This window comes from Protobothrops mucrosquamatus, unplaced genomic scaffold, assembly GCF_001527695.2.
Source record: "Protobothrops mucrosquamatus isolate PMUCROS unplaced genomic scaffold, P.Mucros_1.0 scaffold749, whole genome shotgun sequence".
In the NCBI taxonomy this organism is placed as follows: domain Eukaryota; kingdom Metazoa; phylum Chordata; class Lepidosauria; order Squamata; family Viperidae; genus Protobothrops; species Protobothrops mucrosquamatus.
This window is the reverse complement of record NW_015387020.1, coordinates 98770-118850: the sequence shown is the minus strand read 5'-3', so window position 1 is coordinate 118850 and position 20081 is coordinate 98770. Positions and strand designations below refer to the sequence as shown.

At 37.8% G+C, this 20081-nt stretch overlaps 1 protein-coding gene and 1 pseudogene across 1 annotated transcript in view; both read left to right on the top strand.

The window, feature by feature from the left end:
* Positions 1-8222, top strand: part of AKAP17A (A-kinase anchoring protein 17A) — a 9298-nt gene extending 1076 nt beyond the window's left edge. Inside the window, exons 2-5 of the mRNA XM_015818478.1 lie at positions 850-1996; positions 4262-4410; positions 5294-5534; positions 6443-8222. Coding sequence (XP_015673964.1) covers positions 1235-1996; positions 4262-4410; positions 5294-5534; positions 6443-7321 — 2031 coding nt within the window. The 5' untranslated portion in view covers positions 850-1234 and the 3' untranslated portion in view covers positions 7322-8222. The remainder of the gene's footprint in view (positions 1-849; positions 1997-4261; positions 4411-5293; positions 5535-6442) is intronic.
* A 9155-nt stretch (positions 8223-17377) lies between these two features.
* The window catches only part of LOC107289687, a 15652-nt pseudogene continuing 12948 nt past the window's right edge, over positions 17378-20081 (top strand).

The following is a 20081-nucleotide window of genomic DNA, read 5'->3' as shown; positions in this document are numbered from 1 at the left end:
TTTTTTTTTTTTTTTTTTTTTTTTTTTTTTTTTTTACAAATGAAGCATTCCATGATGGCTCAATGAAATTTAATTATAAACGCAGTAGAAATTCCTACTGTTCAGGTCCCAACTTAAATGATAACACCTGCTGAGAAGGAAAAGAAATCAAAGCAGGATTTGGACATTTTTTAATTAAAATTATGCAGCAATGGCTACTTTGGGTTATCTTCTGGCATCTGTAAATAATTATCTTGATTTTTGATGTAATTCAACCCTATTTTACTAATATATTGTGAGGTAGAATATTCTTCCTCTTATTTAGTTCTTGAAATTTGCTTTTTAATTTTAGTAGCACAATTTTAAGCTTAATTAAATTAACACAAGCCAATTTTGTGTCTTTTAAGAAGCATTTGTACCTTTAAGTAATTCATTTTGCTGAGGATGTAACTTGATACACATATAAACATAAATTTTGCTCAGTTTAATTTAGAACAAACTTTATCTTGCCCACATATTTTCTTGGAAATGCATATGTATTATTTAGAATCAGGTTCTGTTGAATTCACTTATTTCTAGATAAATATGTAAGTCATTGGGATTTAATATAACTTGACTATGCATTTTTGTCTTTAAATGGCTTAAAGTTGTGGCATTTAATTTTTTTAAAATTTTACTTTGCTTTATTATATTTTGTTTTATGAGTTATAATTTTTCATGGAATGTTTGGATTGTGGGTTAAATTGAATGTTTCAAAAAGTGATTTAAAGGTTAGTCTAACATCTAAAAGTCTGCTAGGTTTTCATGAACAATTCTATGTTTGATAAAAATTCTGTAAGCCTGTAATTCATCTATTTCATTTTTTCTTAGATTTGTGTTCTTCTGAAAACCCTGGAACTCCTCTCTCTTGCTTGTGATCCATCCTGTAATCTGCAATCTGTCTGAAGGCCATAGCTCTAGAAAAAATATTTTCTTTTCTCCTTATAAAAACTAATTCCTCCCATAGCTTTAAAATTCATCTGGAAAATTCATATTTTATGTTTCTTGAGATTGGAATATTCAAGTACATTTTTGCAGACTAGACAGACATTGTAACAGTAAAAGAAATAGGATCTGTTCTATAACCATCAATGTAATTTTTACGAAACCATTAAGATGAACAGTTATATTAGAAAGAGGACCATTTTTTACCAGTGCCTACAATATAGATAAGCAGCTTACTTTCCTTGCAGGCTTTATTATTATTATTGTAGTTATGGCAGCTGCAACAATAGTTCATGATACTTCTGAAGCTGTAGAGCTTTGTGCTTCATATGGTTTATACCTTAAGCCCATTACAAAAATGACTATCAGTGTGGCACTTCCACAGTTAAAGCAACCAGGGAAATCCATTTCCAACTGGGAGGTAATGGAAAGATTAAAAGGAATGGTGCATACTCATCAGTTCTCAACACTACGGATTTCTAAAAGCACCATGGATTTCATCCGATTTGAAGGAGAAGTAGAAAATAAGTGCTTAGTTAAATCCTTCCTTGCATGTCTAGATGGCAAAACTATCAAACTTAGTGGCTTTTCTGATATTTTAAAAGTCCGTGCTGCAGAATATAAAATTGATTTCCCTACACGACATGACTGGGATTCTTTTTTCCGTGATGCAAAAGATATGAATGAAACTTTGCCAGGAGAAAGACCAGATACTATCCATTTGGAGGGCTTACCTTGCAAATGGTTTGCATTAAAAGACTCTGGCTCAGAAAAACCAAGTGAAGAAGCTCTCATTAAAGTATTCAGCAAATTTGGAGAAATACGTAATGTGGATATACCAATGTTGGATCCATATAGGGAAGAAATGACTGGCAGAAATTTTCATACATTCAGTTTTGGAGGCCATTTGAATTTTGAAGCCTACATTCAATATGAAGAATATGCAGGTTTCATCAAGGCTATGAATGCTTTGCGAGGGATGAAGTTGATGTACAAAGGTGAAGATGGCAAAGCGGTGGCTTGCAACATAAAGGTGATGTAGCGCTGAACTCTTCATTTTTGAAAAATCATTCAATTTCAGGCAGGTATTCTGCTAATTTCTGTTCAGAAACTATTTTTCCTCCAAGGGGTGAAAATAATAAAATGCAACATATTTTAGCAAGTCTTCAAAATTACTTATCAAATATTCATATATTAGCTTTCTACAAATAATCAAGCAGGTATCTGTTAAATTGCAAGAGATAGTAGAGGAAGTTTATAACTTTAAAAGGGTAATGTTCCAAATTTAAATGATAAAGTACATATTAAATATGCTGTCATCAGTTAACTATAAGTTTAGGAAATGCAAGTGAATTAAAAAGTATATTTTTCTAAGGAGGATATTTTAAAATACTATTGATAAATATCCATCTCTTAATGAATATAAATCCATTGTGCCATTTGAATATTTGCTTTTTGTATTTTTCCCTCTGTGTACATACTTTACAAGCAAAAGGGAAAAGCACTAATGGCATAAATCCAAAATGGTCAACTGTCTTCAGCTAGCAATCAGAACTTATTTATTTATTCTTCTCATGACTTGCAAGAGAGCTGTCCAAATGATATGATGTTTTTGGAAAGTCAGAGCAACACTTTTGGCCTCTTTTGGTTAGAGTTGGCTTACACATTGGAGAGGCTTATTTGGTCCTAAAAGCCTTCCATAGCAAAAAAAAATGCCCTAATTTTCTTTGAAGACTTTAGAGGTTTTATGATATGAAGATGGTGCCTTAAACGTTTGTACCCTTAAGGCACTATTTAGTCATCTGAAACTTCCAAAGTTGCAGAAAAGGCAAAATTTCATGTCTCCTACTTCAAGGTTATGTGTTTGTTGTAGGGATACTGTGGTTCTACACCTGGCTCTTGAGTAATTCATGAGTTATGTAGGCTGTGTGAAAATAGACAAAAATAGTTTTATGAAGAGCTGCCTCTAGATGAGATGGGCAGCACATAAATCTAATAAATAAATGAATAGTACTGTTACGTAAGTAGGCATTTCCCTTAGAATAGCTCAGGGGAGTCTCCTTGCAAAATGCACATTTGCCAGTAGTTTAAAATTTATATTAGAGACTCGGCTGTGGTAGCGATCACACTTGATTTAGAGGTTACCCTTTCTGTGTTTAGATTGTTTGCAGACATTAATTTGCATGATATACAGTTCTAAAAAAATGCATATAGTTTTCATTTAATGTTAATTGGGAATGGAAATTCCATTGAATGATATAATCATACGTTAAAAAAACATGTGACCATGACACTTAGTGACAGCAGTTCTGGCAGTCCTCATTGTATAGCTAAGTGGGCACATGACCAAAACTTGCGACTTATTGCCAGCTTCCACATTGATTTTTCTTGTTGGAAACTGGCAGAGAAGGTTGCAAATAGTGACCATAGAATGTTGCAATGCTCATAAATATGAAGGCCAGTCGTAATTAATGAACAATATTTCAGCGCCAAGTTCGAGCAGTTGTTGAACAAGTGGTCATTAAATGAGGACCATCTGGACTCATTTGCAACTCCCACTAAATTCAATAGAGTTTCTCAAGATAAATGTGCATAAGTTTGAAGACAGGTTGTTTGATAGAGCCATACCCATATGTTAAGACCACAGTAGCAGGCACATATGACAGGGCCTTTTCTATAGTGCCCTCAGTCTTAGGTGCATAGTTTTATTAGAGACTTAGCTGCGCTCAAATGGATTGTAAAAGGCAGTACATTTCAATGTATTATTAAATTTCTGGATGGTACTCTGTATGGTTTAATATTTTAATTAAAACTGTTTTTCTTATTTTAGTTGGAATTATATTTGAAGCTGGTTTATTTGATCTACATATAATAAATTTCTATTTCAAATTCCTATTTTACATGACATTGATAATTTAGAAATAGTTCAACATATTTTAAAATATTAGGTTAAAAACTTTTACAGCTATTTTGAACACCATTAAAATAGATGGAGGCTGATGGCACAATTAAAAAAAGAATAAAAAGTGCTCTATTAAAAAAATCAAGGTCTCTCTTTCTCCCACAGTAAATAAATTCATTTGTTAATTTAACTGGTTATAAATATCATTGGTTATAAATATCAATAGCCATTTATGTAATGGCTATTGATTGAATAGTTGCACTGAAAAAGGATTATTTTCATAGTATTGTTTAAAATTCTCTGTCCTGCTCTGAGTTAGTTCAGTGTAGTACTGTTTTAATCCAGATCTGATCTGAGGTTCTTTAATAAAAAATTTTTTTACCTACGTCTGTAAAGGTTTCATTTGATTCCACAAAACACCTGAGTGATGCATCAATTAAGAAACGTCAGCTGGAAAGACAGAAGCTCCAAGAGCTTGAAAAACAAAGAGAAGAGCAAAAACGTAAAGAAAAGGAAGCAGAGGAAAGACAAAAAGAGGAAGAAAGGTAGGTGTCAATCTTTCATAGGAAATATTATAAATACTAGATTATAAACTTTGCCAAATCTTTGCCAAATTTATATGTATATTGGAGGTGGTATGTGTGTTTGTAGACTCTGAAGATATTTCAAACTAATTTATATTTCATGAGATGTATAGGAAAATATATTTTCAGATATTGTAATCTGGCCAGTTACAGATCTAAATTAATATGTTAGAAAAATTCTATGCATATGTCAGCTATCAGCATAATATACTATTAGCTTTTACACATTAAAATAAAGTAAATCTATCTCAGTAAACGTATCTCAGTGTACCAGATATTTTCTTATACATATAATTAACCTGAGATATTAAATCTAGGTTGATTTCTATCATCCATATGCATGTATTTAAGGTATTATAAAGTTCACTGAGGTCTACTGTTGAACATATTCAGAATACAGAAGCCTCCAATCATTTGTAAGGCTAGTTTTGACAATAGTTCCATTGGGATTCCATTTTGTAAGTGGCATGAAAATTGCTCATATTCTCTATTTTTTACCTGTTTGTCATAATGCAAATTTAAATATAAAATCATGAGAAACACAAAATCTGTATGTTATTTGCAGAAATGACATGATACGTTGGTTCTCACCATATTTTCTTTAGTAGAAAAACAATAAGTCTGTATGCCTTAGGCTAGAATAAGGCAAATTATTGTTATATATTAGATTTGATATAAAATGTATAGAAAGATATAAACTTGAGACAATTCAATTAAGGCTGATAAAACAATTTTACATTGCCTTAACCTTCAAATGAATATGTTTGAATTTCAAATATAAGTAATAGTAGTTTTCTGCTTGAAACATGAACACCTGAAATTGTAACATAATATGCCTTTCTAGGAAACAGAAGGAACTTGAAGAGTTAGAAAGAGAGAGAAAAAGAGAAGAAAAATTGAGGAAGAGAGAGCAGAAACAAAAAGATCGCGAAATACGTCGAAACAAGAAAAGACTTGAAAAACTTCAAGCTGAAGAGCAAAAAAAATTACAAGAAAAAATAAAACTAGAAGAGAGGAAGCTGCTTTTAGCTCAAAGAAATCTTCAGTCCATTAGACTAATTGCTGAATTACTGAGCAGAGCCAAGGTAGCTTTTTTTCTTCAGTTTTTTAATAAAAAAATGCCCTGCACTCCAAGAAAAGAATATTTGTAGTGGCATATGTTAAATATGTACCTATAATTTAACTAAAGACATGCATATCATTTGTCAGATGCTTCTGATTTCCTGTTTTTTCCAGTTGTAAAAGTCACTATACCAGTTACTGATTTTTATGTAAGCACTGGGTTTTTTTCTCTAGGCTAAATCTCCTGTCTCCTTTTTTCCTTTCTTGTTTGGAGGATTAATATGCCAGTTGTGTTTTCTTATATAACAAAATCAATCCAATTAAAAGCGGAGGGGCAAAAGGGGCAAACATCAGGATTGGATATCAAAGTCCTCTCTCTTCTAGAATTTCCATTGTTTCAGTTTCCTCAACTGTGGTCATCAAAACTACTTGATTGAGTACAGTATACAAGAGTTCAACCCATATTATAATCTTGTCATTATATTAAGGAGTTTTTGGTTAAGAAAACCTAATTTGTCAGCTTCATAGTATCAGATTGTCCCTACTTTAGGATGTGAATACTATAATGGTATTATATGAAGTATTGAAATTCTAGCAATGCCTTCTAACAATTTTGTCAGAAAGAATAAATCCACTCAGGTAACGTGATGACATCCCTTGATGGAGATTTCTTAAAATCTCTTCATGTAAAAGTATAAGGAGTAAATAAACTTTCAGTCTGATGTCTGAGGTTGATTCATGTTAATTCCTAGGCACTGCTTTAGGATGATCTATCTCAGGAGCAATTGAATTTTATTTACACTTTATATAGATCAAAAACTTGTTTTAGATTTATTAAATAAATATGCTTGTTTATTACATTCTTTTTTTGAACTTATGCAGTTGATTTTATTATGGAAAGTATATATTTCTTTTTCTTCAATATTGGTAGGTAGTAAAGCTTTTGGAAAAGGAACATAGTGAGGAAAAAATCCGCCTTCAGCAGTTGGAAGAGAGGAGAAAACTGCAAGAGGCAGAACTCCGACGAGTAGAGGAAGAAAAAGAAAGAGCTCTTGGACTGCAGAGGAAAGAAAGGGAATTGCGAGAGAAATTGCTCAACAACCTTATGAGCAAAAAAATGGAAATAATTCCTGTGAAAAAGTCCGACCCTAATATAGTGCAGTCTCCCACTTGGAAAAACCTTGCAAGTGTTCCCCATTGCATCACATCTACCTCAGAGCAGTCCATCTTGTCTCGACCACTCCACATTTGTCAAAGCAGCATAGCAGCTAATGAAAATTTCCCTCATCCAAAGTACTTAAATGGGAGCGTCCATGAGGAAGATCTTCAAGACACTATGATCAATATTAACAACAAGGATAAGGTTTCTGACGAAAATAGTTTGGGTGTCCTTTCCAATGTACCTGCAAATCAGCAACACAACAGCACATTGGATCATGAGAAGATCCTTTATAAGAACTCCCTCATAGAACAAGGCAAATGCAACAGAGAGCCAAGCAAGGGGAGAAGTCATTCATACAGAGACAGTGACGTTTGTAATCACCAGAGCAAAAATAAAATTGAAAAAAGCAGACACAGAAGAGACTTAAGTAGTGAGGATGAGAAATGCAGAAAAGATAGGCACCCTTATAAAAAACACTCTAGAAAGAGTAGCAGTCCTCACCAGAGGAGCCCAAATTTGGAATATACACAACAGAGAAAGACATTTAGTAGCAACAGAGACCAGGATAAAAGAGACCACAGCCATAAGAGGACCGGGAAGAAACAGAAACATCTGAAGAGATCTTTGAGCAACCAAAGAAGTAGGTAATAGAGGAGTTATCTTTTTCTAAGGGCTATTTTGGAAAAAGAACTGCAGTAATCTCTGCTTTGCCTATCTCGCAGAGAGAAAGGAAATTGAATTTTTTACTTGAATGATTTGAAGAATTAAAGAATTCATAACTACTCTTTTCAAAACATCTTTTTGTGACTTAATTGTCAATGGTTTCTTAGCTGTCAATTTTTATTGTTCTTGCTCACGTTGAAACCGTGATAGATTACTTTCACTTATTTCTAGTATCCAGTTCTTTTTATTGGTAATGACTGTAATCATAGCAGTTTCTGTTTAGAAATCGGCATGTATATATTTCTAATAAGAACTGTAAACTTGATGAGTTACTACATACTTGATTCATTAGAACTCAGTAATTCCATGCAGGATTTTATGCTATCTCAACAGGTGCTAGATGCAACCATATTTTTATATAGTGCTGTGATGTCTTCTTTGCTATTTTTGCCAACTGCATTATTTCCTGACCTTGAAGGTCATGATGTTTATTCTTTTACATGTTTTGAAGCTCTGCTACATTTCAAAGCAAGTATCCAACATTTGGGTGGGAAGGGTACTTCCAAGAAAGTAGATTACAAAATTTTTGATGTATCAGTATTTGATTTTCCCCCCCATAAATGGAGTTTTGAGGCATCTATATTTGAAGAAGGGCCTTTCAGCTAAGTAATATATATGTGCGTGATGTTCAGGTTCAAAGTTATATTTTCTCCTTTTAAAACATCTTTGCTTCAAGAAATGAAGCTCAGGAATTTCCCCAAAATATTTTCATAGTGCAAACCAGCTTTCTTACCATTTAATGGTAAAACTGCAAAAGCCATTGCCAGTGAATACAAACTGCTTTGTGTCTGGAAATAATAAAGATCTATACATACTTCATTAAATCTGACTTTGCTTGTGTTTGAAGTATTATTGACTTCTATAGAATGCTTAACATAAATTTGAATTTTGCTGTATTTGTACTGCTTTACTGTATTTCTAAAATAGAGTTGCAGAGTCTGGCATTGGGGCTGCACTTAATTATGAAAATGGTTTTGGCTTGCAGGGACTCCTGGATTTTAGAAATGATGTCATTGGATGGGGAGGTCAGATGTTAATTCTGAGAGAATTAATTAAGCTGCTGAAAACCAGTCATTTGGCAGCATAATCTAAAAACTGAGAACTATTAAAATCAGAGGTCTCTATCCAAAGAACACATCAAGGAATGTGAAAAGGAAAAGCAAGGGCAATGGCAGCATGTCACACAAAGAAGAAAAAAATATGAGAAGATAGCCCCTGCCTTCTCTAGAATTGTGCAATCGATTTCATATCCTCCCCCAGGAAGTACACACACAGACATCTGAAGAAAGGACTTCATTAGGTGTTCCAGTGATGATAAGTAAAGTAGCTCAGACTTCCCAAAGGAAAAATGGGTCTGATCAATAAAGGTTCTGAAGGCTAAAATCGTATAACGAACAATTGAGGGAGCTAGGTATTTCTTCTTTTTTTTAAAACAAATTTTATTGGTTTTTTAGTTTTTTAGAACAACATATTCAGGACACACCGTGGTGCTGGGGTAATCAAACAGCCCAAAACAAAACATATATACATAATACAATCAATACATCAAATATTCCCTCTCTTTTTCCCTCCAATAGCATAGTATATTTAAAATATCCAATTCTAGCTTAAGTGTATTCAACCTGAACCTGTTTTTAAGCTTCATTAGTTTACAATACCATAATCAAATTAACTTTAAATAAAAACATTTTCAATTCAACTATCCCTTCCACGTATGTTCTACTTTCTTAATTTTATCAAGATCTTATTTACTTCTTCCATTAATCTCCCTTATTTGGAGTAAAAAATTAATCTGTCCTGTGCCTATCAAATCCATCAATTAATCAATCTCTTCAAGCTAGAAAAATAATATCATACCTTAAATCATGTCATATAATTTTCATAGAAATAAACCTCAGATTCTAAAAAAAGCATTCTTAATATTCTAAATTGTCTTTAATCCATTATATAAAAATATCTCATTTTAAGCAAAATTATTAATCTATCCTAAACACATCTAAGTATATGTATTTATCAATCTATTCTGTGCGTATCTAATCTTTCAATTAATCTCTGAGCTGACAAATTAATATCAAACCTTAAATCATTTCAATTCATTAAGTCATAGCTAAACATCCATGTTATAAAACAAACAAGTCATCTTATTGAATTAACATTCAATTAATTATTAATTCACTCCAACTCTAGAACATCTTTTTACTTCAAACTCATGATCTCAGTCCTTACATCAGTCCATAGTTCTAGGTTGCCTTTAATCCAATTTAAAAAACTTTAAATTTCATTTTTCAATCTTATTCTAGCTTTCCTCTTTTGCCAAGTAGGTTTCCATAATAAGGCTTCCCTTCCAGAAGATAGGTCTCTTTTTGTTGCTTGTAGTGTCACTTGATTCAATGCAGGCCGTCTTGATCTCTGGTTTGATCCTCTATTTTTCTTGTCCATAGGGCCTCGTTGCTTCAAAAGTTCAAAATTCAGTCTTTGCTTTTCCTGGTCTTGCTTGTAGGGCAAAGTAAAATTCTCTTTATCCTCAGTTAAGTCCTCTTCTTGTATAATCTGTTTTGTGGAGTAGTCAAGTGCAATCTGAGAGTCAGTTTTAAGTTTTAAAGTAGAGATTCTGGCTCTTAGTTTTATAGTAGCCTCTTTTATTGTAGTACATATTTCTTCTTTAGCCTCATAGATCTTTTCCAGTATAAGTTTACAGTTTAAGTGTGGTTGAGGCTTCTCCATTTTAGCAATAGTTGAAAAAAAAATCCTTTTCCTTTTTAGTGAAAGTTAAAATTGAACATTGTCCACCCCCACAGATCACACAGCTAGCTCAAATTATCTTTTCTCTTGAAAAACAGTTTGAAGGCCAAAACCATCTNATCTCCAGATAGACTAAAATCCAATATTAATTTTTGACCAGTAGGTGTCCTCAGTAAGCTAAAAAGACTTCTTCAAACACCATTTTTTTTCTTTTTTCTATTTTTTAAAGGAAGAATAGAACAAAAAATACTCTGCCGATATAATACCGCTCCAAAAAACACAAAAAACAGTTTTTTCTGCAGCTCAATGTAGGTAGAGATAGAATATAGTCTTTAAATGAATATTGATTTGTTTTTTCTGTCCTTTTATAAAACGTGTTTGTTCCCACGATTACCAAAGCCGCTTTCTCCAGACGGGGAAATAATAGCACAAACAGCTTCTACAGGCAAAAACAGCATGGGGTGTGGGGAGGAACAAAAGGGGTCTCACCCGGATCATCCGCGGTGGGTCTTTAACGCTTAGATGACGATGTGACTTTCGGTTGGTGCAGCAGGGTGATCGGCCATCTTACAGGCTGATCTTTGCTCCGTCGGCCCTAAGGAGATAGCTGGAGACTTGGGGGGAGCTGCCACCCTCCCTATCTACCAGCAAGCCTCCTCCTCGGTGGTCGCCCCTCCAGGGCGACTTTTGACCCCCTGGGGGGTCTACCGGTGAAGGAAACTCCGGACAGCACAGAGACAAGTCTCCAGGCACAACCGGTGTCGCCGCGTTCCGGAACCGGAAGTCTAGGTATTTCTATTAAAGAGAAGAATTACGGGTTATTAGCATATGGCATTGTTAATTAGCCAGAAGCTACAATGCAATTTCATTGACTGCCATGATACTAGCTTTGGTGTAGGAAAAGTTTGTGTACTTTCCATTATGCACCATAAGAGAGCGAGCTGGCTTCGTACCAGAAAGACAAGCGGCTCTTCCTGTAGTGTCATCCAGGCCTACTCCCTTCTCGGAGCCATCTCGTAAATGGGCACTGCAACTGGGAAGGTTCAGAGAGCATTCTGACGAGCACCAGCTCGTCCCCCCCTCCACCAAAGTGGTACCTATTTTATCAACAACAACAACAATAATAAGTTGGAAGGGACCTTGGTGGTCACCAAGTCCACCTCCCTGCTCAAGCAGGAAAACCCTATACATTTTGGACTAATGACTGTCCAGTCTCTTCTTAAAAACTTCCAGTGTTGGAGCATTCACAGCTCTGGAGGCAGGTTGTTCCACTGGTTAATTGTTCTAACTGTCAGGAAATTTCTCCTTAGTTCTAGGTTGCTTCTCTCTTTGGTTAATTTTCCATCCATTGCTTCTTGTCTTGCCTTCAGGTGCTTTGGAGAATAGCTTGACTCCCTCTTCTTTGTGGCAACCCCTGAGATATTAGAACACTGCTATCATATCACCCCTCATCCTCTTCATTAAACTAGACGTACCCAATTCCAGCAACCATTCCTTTTATGTTTTAGCCTCCAGTCCCCTAATCATCTTTGTTGCTCTTCTCTGTACTCTTTCTAGAGTCTCAACATCTTTTTTACATCGTGGTAACCAAAACTGGATGCAGTATTCCAAGTGTGGCCTTACCAAGGCATTGTAAAGTGGTATTAACACTTCATGTGATCTTGATCCCTCTGTTAATGCAGCCTAGCACTCTGTTAACTTTTTTTGGTAGCTGCAGCAAGCTGCTGGCTCATATTTAAGTGTTTGTCAACTAGGACTCCGAGGTCCCTCTCACAGTTACTATTGAGCAAGATACCACCTATACTATACCCGTGCATTTGGTTTTCTTGCCTAAATGTAGAACCTTACTTTTTCACCATTGAATTTCATTTTGTTAGATAACGCCCAATGTTCAAGTCTGTCAAGATCCTTCTGTATCTTAAGCCTATCTTCTGGAGTGTTGGCTATTCCTGCCAGCTTGGTGTTGTCTGCAAATTTGATGAGTTCCCCATCTATCCCCTCATCCAAATCATTGATGAAGATGTTAAATAGTACTGGGCCCAGAACAGAGCCCTGGGGCACCCCACTACACACTTCCCTCCATGTAAATGCAGTTCCATTGAGGACCACACGCTGAGTATGGCCGGTCAGCCAGCTACAAATCCATCTGGTGGTGATGCTGTCTAACCCACATTTTTCTATCTTATCAAGTAGTAGGTTGTGGTCTACTTTATCAAATGCCTTACTGAAGTCCAAGTAAATTATGTCCACAGCATTCCTCTGGTCCACTAATTTTGACACCTGGTCATAGAATGCAATAAGATTTGTCTGGCATGATCTGTTTTTGACAAACCCATGTTGGCTTTTGGTAATGACTTTTTTTGCCTCTAGGTGTTCGCTGATTCGTTGTTTGATTATCTTTTCCAGAATCTTCCCAGGTATTGCGGTCAAGATGATGGGTCTGTAGTTTCCTGGATTCATTTTTTCCCCTTTTTTGAAGATGGGAACTACATCAGCTCTTTTCCAGTCTGGTAGTTCCCCAGTGCTCCAGGATCTTTGAAAGATATATAGTTCAATGGTTCTGAGATCACATCTGCCAGTTCCTTCAGAACCTTGGGGTATAATCCATCTGGTCCTGGTGATTTGAACTCATCTAGGGTGGACGGGCTCACTTACCATTTTCTTGCCTATCTTAACTTGTGTTTCTAATCTGCTTTTTACGGTACTGTTTTTGATGGTTGGACTGTTTTTTCCCTTTGTGTAAAGACGGGTGCAAAAAATGAGTTAAGAAGTTCTGCTTTCTCCCTGTTGCTTGTCACCTTCTTGCCACTAATGGACCAATCATTTTCTTAACATCTACTTGCCTAGAACATACTTTCGAACTGTTAGGTGGATAGAAGCTGAGGTGAGTTACCAGAACCACTGGAGCAGAAACCATCTCCAGCATCATTAAGCCACTGAGCCATCCCACCTCTTCTAAGATTAGGGATGATAGGATAGCTGTCTTCCTGTACTTGAGGGATGATAGGGATAATAGGATAGCTGTCTTCCTGTCACAGAGAAGAGAAGATTGACTTATTCCAAAGCACCAGAGAGCAGGAGAAGAAGTAATGGGTGGAAGCTTGTTAAAAAGAGATCGAACCTAGAATGCAGGAGAATATGTAATTATAATTTCCTTCTATTTCCAATAATTTCTAGAGTTTCTTTTAAATAGGCCCTTTAGAATTCTATAAGGTAGAAAACTTGTTACCTCTTGGTAGCAGTGCAGCTGCAGATAGTTTTCTTTGTGCCAACCAAGCTCTGCACTTCTCAACTTACTATTTTAAAGATAGTCTAATATTTTCTAAAATTAAGTTGGAGATCTAAGCACCAACCACTGTTAGAAAATGAAAATATGAGTGGCAGCAGCATATGGTCTAATTTGCAAATATACTTTCAAGTCTATAAAAAAAATGGACATACAGCAGAGCTGATTATATCCTGAGGACCTAAAGAGAGTATTAGGGAGCAGTTTATCTGACTTGACACAAGCATGCACACATTGTAACCATTTTGTAAAACTATAGCAGTGATGGCGAACCTTTTAGAGACTGAGTGCCCAAACCACAACCCAAAACCCACTTATTTATTGCAAAGTGCCAGGGCCGCATCAGCATTGTGGTGCCTTCATGGGGGGGCAGAGAGGTGCCTCTGAGGGCTGCCTCTGGCACGCAAAAACCAAGGGCACAAAAACGGCCATGCCATGGGGTGCAGATACAAGGCGCTGCACCATGCAAGAACGGGGCAGGGCTAGTGAGTATCACGCAGGCACTAGCCCTGCCCCATTTGCAGCACATGCGTGCTCACGGCCCCATGCATGCATGCATGTAAAATGCTTCCCCTCCCTTTTCTTCCAGTCCACCAATCAACAATGATTGGTGACTGCTCTACCACCTCTACTCGAGCTTGCTAGTCGGCCGCTTCGCCTCCTTTGTGCTGGGTGGGGCTCCTGCTCCGGGCGGCAGTGGTGGCCTGATGCACCTGCTGCTGGCGGTGCGTGTGCCAACAGAGAGGGCTCTGAGTGCCGCCTCTGGCATGCGTGCCATAGGTTCGCCATCACTGATCTATAGCATTATCTAAATGTATCTTCCACCCCAAAAAAATTCCTTATTGCCAATAGAGGTCTGCTTTTGAGCGGCAATCATGTAATATATGGGATCAAAGCATGTTCTGATTTTCTTGGCTGAAAAAATTTCACAGTTTTAAAATTTGTGGAATTCTGGAAGCTTTTTGTTGGAGAGGAGCCAAAAGAATTTTCATGTGTTTAAAACAGTCCAACACTCAACACTTTGTATGTGTCTTCAACTTCTATAATGTTGAATATTGTACCATCATAAGATTATCCAACTTTATTATTATTATTATTATTATTATTATTATTATTATTATTATTATTATTATTATTATTATTATTAGTAGTAGTAGTAGTAGTAGTAGTAGTAGTAGTAGTAGTAGTAGTAGTAGTATGTTGCTGTCTGAAGGAAGAGTCAGAGCATTCCTACTATATTCCCAGAAGCTAATTCTGAGATCTTGAATTGGTTTAAAAAAGAGCCAAGTGGTTGCTAGTGGTTAAAGTGTATCCTAACACTTTATTCAATGTTACATTCATGCTGCTGCTTCAAATCAAATATTCATATTCCTGGTAACAGTATTGCTGCTCTTTTTGTTTTTTAAAAGGATTATTTTTTAATTTAAACTGTTTAAGCTTTCTTACTTACTTTTAACCTAAATAACCTTTATTGAACAAACCATTATGTACTAGAAAGATTTTTCTTTCATTTTCATATCTGGCTTTCAGATAAAAAGTGCTATTAATACAAGTGCAATTTTGAATGCCTAATCCAAGATAAATGAATAAACTTTCCAAGAGTCATCAGAATACCAGTATTATTTCACATAGTTATCTACTGTGTAAAACAATTCTACAAAACTAATTGATGCAGTAATTCTAATACTATCCTGATAATAATACAGATTTGAACATAGCAACAAAAGGATGGTTAAGGGCAAAGATCCTGATGGTCTGCCAGGTTATTATGCTTACAAATTGAAAGTATGCAACATTGTATAAATTACTTTTGAATCTCAATGTTTATCAGCTTGTGACTATCCTGGAGTACTGGGGAACTACTAGAGGACTGGAAAAGAGCTGATGTAGTTCCCATCTTCAAAAAAGGAAAAAAATGTATCCAGGAAATTACAGACCTATCAGCCTGACCTCAATACCTGGGAAGATTCTGGAAAAGATAATCAAACAACGAATCAGCGAACACCTAGAGGCAAACAAAGTCATTACTGAAAGCCAACATGGGTTTGTCAAAAACAGATCATGCCAGACAAATCTTATTGCATTCTTTGACCAAGTGACAAAATTAGTGGATCAGAGGAATGCTGTGGATATAATTTACTTGGACTTCAGTAAGGCATTTGATAAAGTAGATCACAACCTACTACTAGATAAGATAGAAAAATGTGGGTTAGACAGCATCACCACCAGATGGATTCGTAGCTGGCTGACCAGCCGTACTCAGCGTGTGGTCCTCAATGGACCCGCATCTACATGGAGGGAAGTGTGCATTGGGGTGCCCCAGGGCTGTTTTCTGGGCCCAGTGCTCTTCAACATCTTCATCAACGATTTGGACGAGGGGATAGATGGGGAATTCATCAAATTTGCGGATGACACCAAGCTGGCTGGAATAGCCAACACTCCAGAAGACAAGCTTAAGATACAGGAGGACCTGGACAGACTTGAACACTGGGCGCTATCTAACAAAATGAAATTCAATGGTGAAAAAAGTAAGGTTCTACATTTAGGCAAGAAAAACCAAATGTACAGGTATAGTATAGGGGGTACCTTGCTCAATAGTAGTAACAGTGAGAGAGATCTCGGAGTCCTAGTGGACAATCACTTAAATATGAACCAGCAGTGTGCTGCAGCTGCCAAAAAGGCCAACACAGTGCTGGGCTGCATTAACAGAGGGATAGAATCAAGATCACGTGAAGTATTAATACCACTTTACAATGCCTTGGTAAGGCCACACTTGGAATACTGCATCCAGTTTTGGTCACTACGATGTAAAAAAGACGTTGAGACTCTAGAACAGTGGTGGCGAACCTTTTAGAGACCGAGTGCCCAAACTGCAACCTGAAACCCACTTATGCATTGCCGGGTGCCGGGGGCGTGGCCACAGCATGGGCGTGGTCAAGTGGGTGTGGCCACTGAATGGGTGTGGTCAAGTGGGCGTGGCCACCTCGACGTTGCTCCTGGGGAGAGATGCCTGTGGGGACTGGGCAGGATTGGGGGCGATCCAGGGGTTCTCTGGCGGGTGAGGCAGTGAAATGGCATGGAGGTTATAGGTTTCCTGGCTCAGAAATAAACAGAACAATTAAATCAGTTTTAAGAGAATAAATGGCAATAAATGGAAGTATCAAACCAGTTTTAAGGGAATAAAAGGAAATAAATGGAAGTATTAAATGAGTTTAAACAATAAATGGAAGTATCAAACCAGTTTTAATGGAATAAAAGGAAATGAAGTATTAAACCAGTTTAAACAATAAATGGAATAATCAAACCAGTTTTTAAAAGGAAATAAATATCAGCAAACACGACGAATGCTTTAACCAAATTTTTGTAGCCCAGATGTGATAGCCTCCTCAGAGATTACATTCATATTTGTGCAGTTGTGCATTAGAATAGCATAAAATGTTGGTTTCAAATAATTTTACTGTGCAATTGATAAACAGTATAGCAATGCAAATCTGTCAGGATCCAAACTGTTCATTATCACAATTTTTTTCTGGGCTTTTTTCCCCTTATATTTTGTTTAGTATATTCTACATATGGTAGTATTTTGCAGGAGAATATTCTTACTGATGTTTCTTTAAGCAAGAATACTTAAAGCTAACCGGGCTCCTGATGACCAGCTGAGCGGCGGCCTCCCCCCAGAGCTGCTGGCGTGGCCGGGCCACGCGCCTTCCCCCCCCATGAATGTCGAGCCCACAGGGGCTTGACAGGTGGGCTGAGCAAGGTGGTTGCGAGATGAGAAATGGCAGTGCTGGGCGCCGCAAGATGCCAGTGCCGGCGGGGCGTTCCGGGGCCTCTGGGCCGGGCTCTTTGGCCTCAGCTTCCCCCAGTGGCTGCCGCCTCGTCCGCTCGGCGGCAGGTCAGAGACGGGGTGGGGCGGGCTGCGCGAGGCGGGGTGGGCTGCGCGATTACGAGAAATGCCGGCGCCAGAAGATGCTGGTGCCGGCGGGGTGTTCCGGGGCTGCTGGGCCGGGTCCACTGCGGCCAAACAGTGCAAACTTAGCGGCAGGCCGGACACGGCGCGGGACGGGCTGCGCAAGGCAGAGCAGGCTGCGAGATTACGAAAAATTGACGCAAAACTTACCGCTTTTGCTCTGCTCTCGCTCGCTTTCGCTTTCTGCCGCGTGCTTCCCTCTTTTATAGTACCCTGCAGCATGCGCAGAGCGCAAAAGAGCTACGCATGCGCAGAGAGGAGCGAAGTGGCAATGGTTCGCGTGCCATCAGTGACGCTCTGCGTGCCGCCTGTGGCACACGTGCCATAGGTTCAACACCACGGGTGTAGGGTTTCCTGCCTGAGCAGGGGGTTGGACTCGATGACCTCCAAGGTCCCTTCCAACTTTATATTTAAAAATAAATAAATAAATAAATTTAGGAAGTTAAAATTGTCATATTTTATTCCATTTAACTTTAGGGCTGAAGAATGCCTTGGATTCATTTTCTGACATGATTTGGGGCATAAAAATAGCTCCTGTCTGCAACACATTGAAGTGGCTAGTCTTTCTGAGGATCAGGTCATCCCAGGAACCAGCTGTTTTAATGTCACAGATGCAATATTTGCATGTTCCTAAGCATTTTTTTGGAGATCAAAAACTGCATGGCCCTAGCAAAAATATTTATCTTCAAGCACCGCCTTAATATTTTTCATGCTAAAAGTCCAAAGCCGATTTTGCAACAATATTTTCTCAACTAACTCAACTAACCTTCATTCCAGAAGAGGCCATGAGAATTGAAATATTTATTTACAGTATATAGTCAGTGGTGGGATTCAGCTGGTTCGCACCACTTCTGCAGAACCGGTAGCTAATTTTCTGTTGCCCAGGCCCAGAATGGACTTCCAGAAGCGGCATTCACACAGAAAACCGGTTCTTCACATATTTGAATCCCACCACTGTATATATTCATTCATCCATCAAATTTATACAGCAGCCCATCTCATGAAAAATTGACTTTGGGCACCATACAGCAAGACTATAAAACAGTTAATATATAAACATAATTAGAGGTAATCCTCAACTTACAACAGTTTGTTTAGTGACCATTCAAAGTTACAACGGCACTGAAAAAATGGAACTATGAACATTTTTCACCCTTATGACCATTGCAATAGCCATATGGACATGTGATCAAAATTTAGGTGCCTGGCAACTGACTCATGTTTATGACAGTTGCAGCATCCTGGGATCACGTGATCACCTTTTGCAACTTTCTGACACGCAGTCAATGGGGAAGCCATATTCACTTAACAACTGTGTTACTAACTTATCAACTGCAGTGATTCACTTAACGATTGCAAGAAAGATTGTAAAATGGGGCAAAACTCACTTAACAAATGTCTCACTTAGCAACAGAAAGTTTGAGCTCAATTGTGGTCGTAACTCAAGAACTACCTGTATTGCAAAAATTAAAAGGTCACAAGAACTAAGGTAGAACAACAGATATTAATAACAATGGAGCATACCTCCCAGGACTGATGTCATAACAAGGTCTTGAAAAACTTCCAGAAACCCAACAGGGATAGAGCCAGCCTCACTTTGGAGGGGGGAACGGGGGAGGAGTGCCTGGCTCATGTTTGTGACATTGCAGCAATCTATGGGCACATTATGCAAAGGCAATGGGGAAACCAACAGGAAATTGCAATTGTGTGGTCCTCACTTAGCAATGGCAATTGGGGCTGCTGGAACTGACATCAGTAAGCTGTATGGTCACATGTTTCTTTTTCAACTTACAATGCATTGCTCAACAATGGGATTTCTTTTCCCAATTAATATAGATAAATGAAGATTACCTATATGTATTAGTGCCGCTTTATAAAACCCTAGTAAGACCACACCTGGAATACTGCAACTAATTTTGGTCACCATGCTACAAAAAAGATGTTGAGACTTTGGAAAAAGTTCAGAGAAGAGCAACTAAAATGAACAAAGTCTTGGAGCCTAAAACATATGAAGAATGGCTGCAGGACTTCGGTTTGGCTAGTCTAAAGAAAAAAAGAGACAGGGGTGACATGATAGCAGTATTCCAGTATTTGTGGGGCTGCCACAAAGAAGAGGGGGTCAAATTATTCTCCAAAGCACCAGAGGGCAGGACAAGAAACAATGGTTGGAAACTGACCAAAGAGAGAAGCAACCTGGAATTAAGGAATTCCTAACAGTGAGGACAATTAACCAGTGGAACAGCTTGCCTTCAGAAATTGTGGGCACTCCATCACTGGAGGTTTTTAAGAAGAGACTAGACAGTCACTTGTCTGACTGGCTGACCGGCCGTACTCAGCTTGTGGTCCTCAATGGAACCGCATCTACATGGAGGGAAATGTGTAGTGAGGTGCCCCAGGGCTCTGTTCTGGGCCCAGTGCTCTTCAACATCTTCATCAACGATCTGGACGAGGGGATAGATGGGGAACTCATCAAATTTGCAGACGACATCAAGCTGGCAGGAATAGCCAACACTCCAGAAGACAGGCTTAGGATACAGAAGGATCTGGACAGACTTGAACACTGGGCGCTATCTAACAAAATGAAATTCAATGGTGAAAAAAGTAAGGTTCTACATTTAGGCAAGAAAAACCAAATGTACAGGTATAGTATAGGGGGTACCTTGCTCAATAGTAGTAACTGTGAGAGG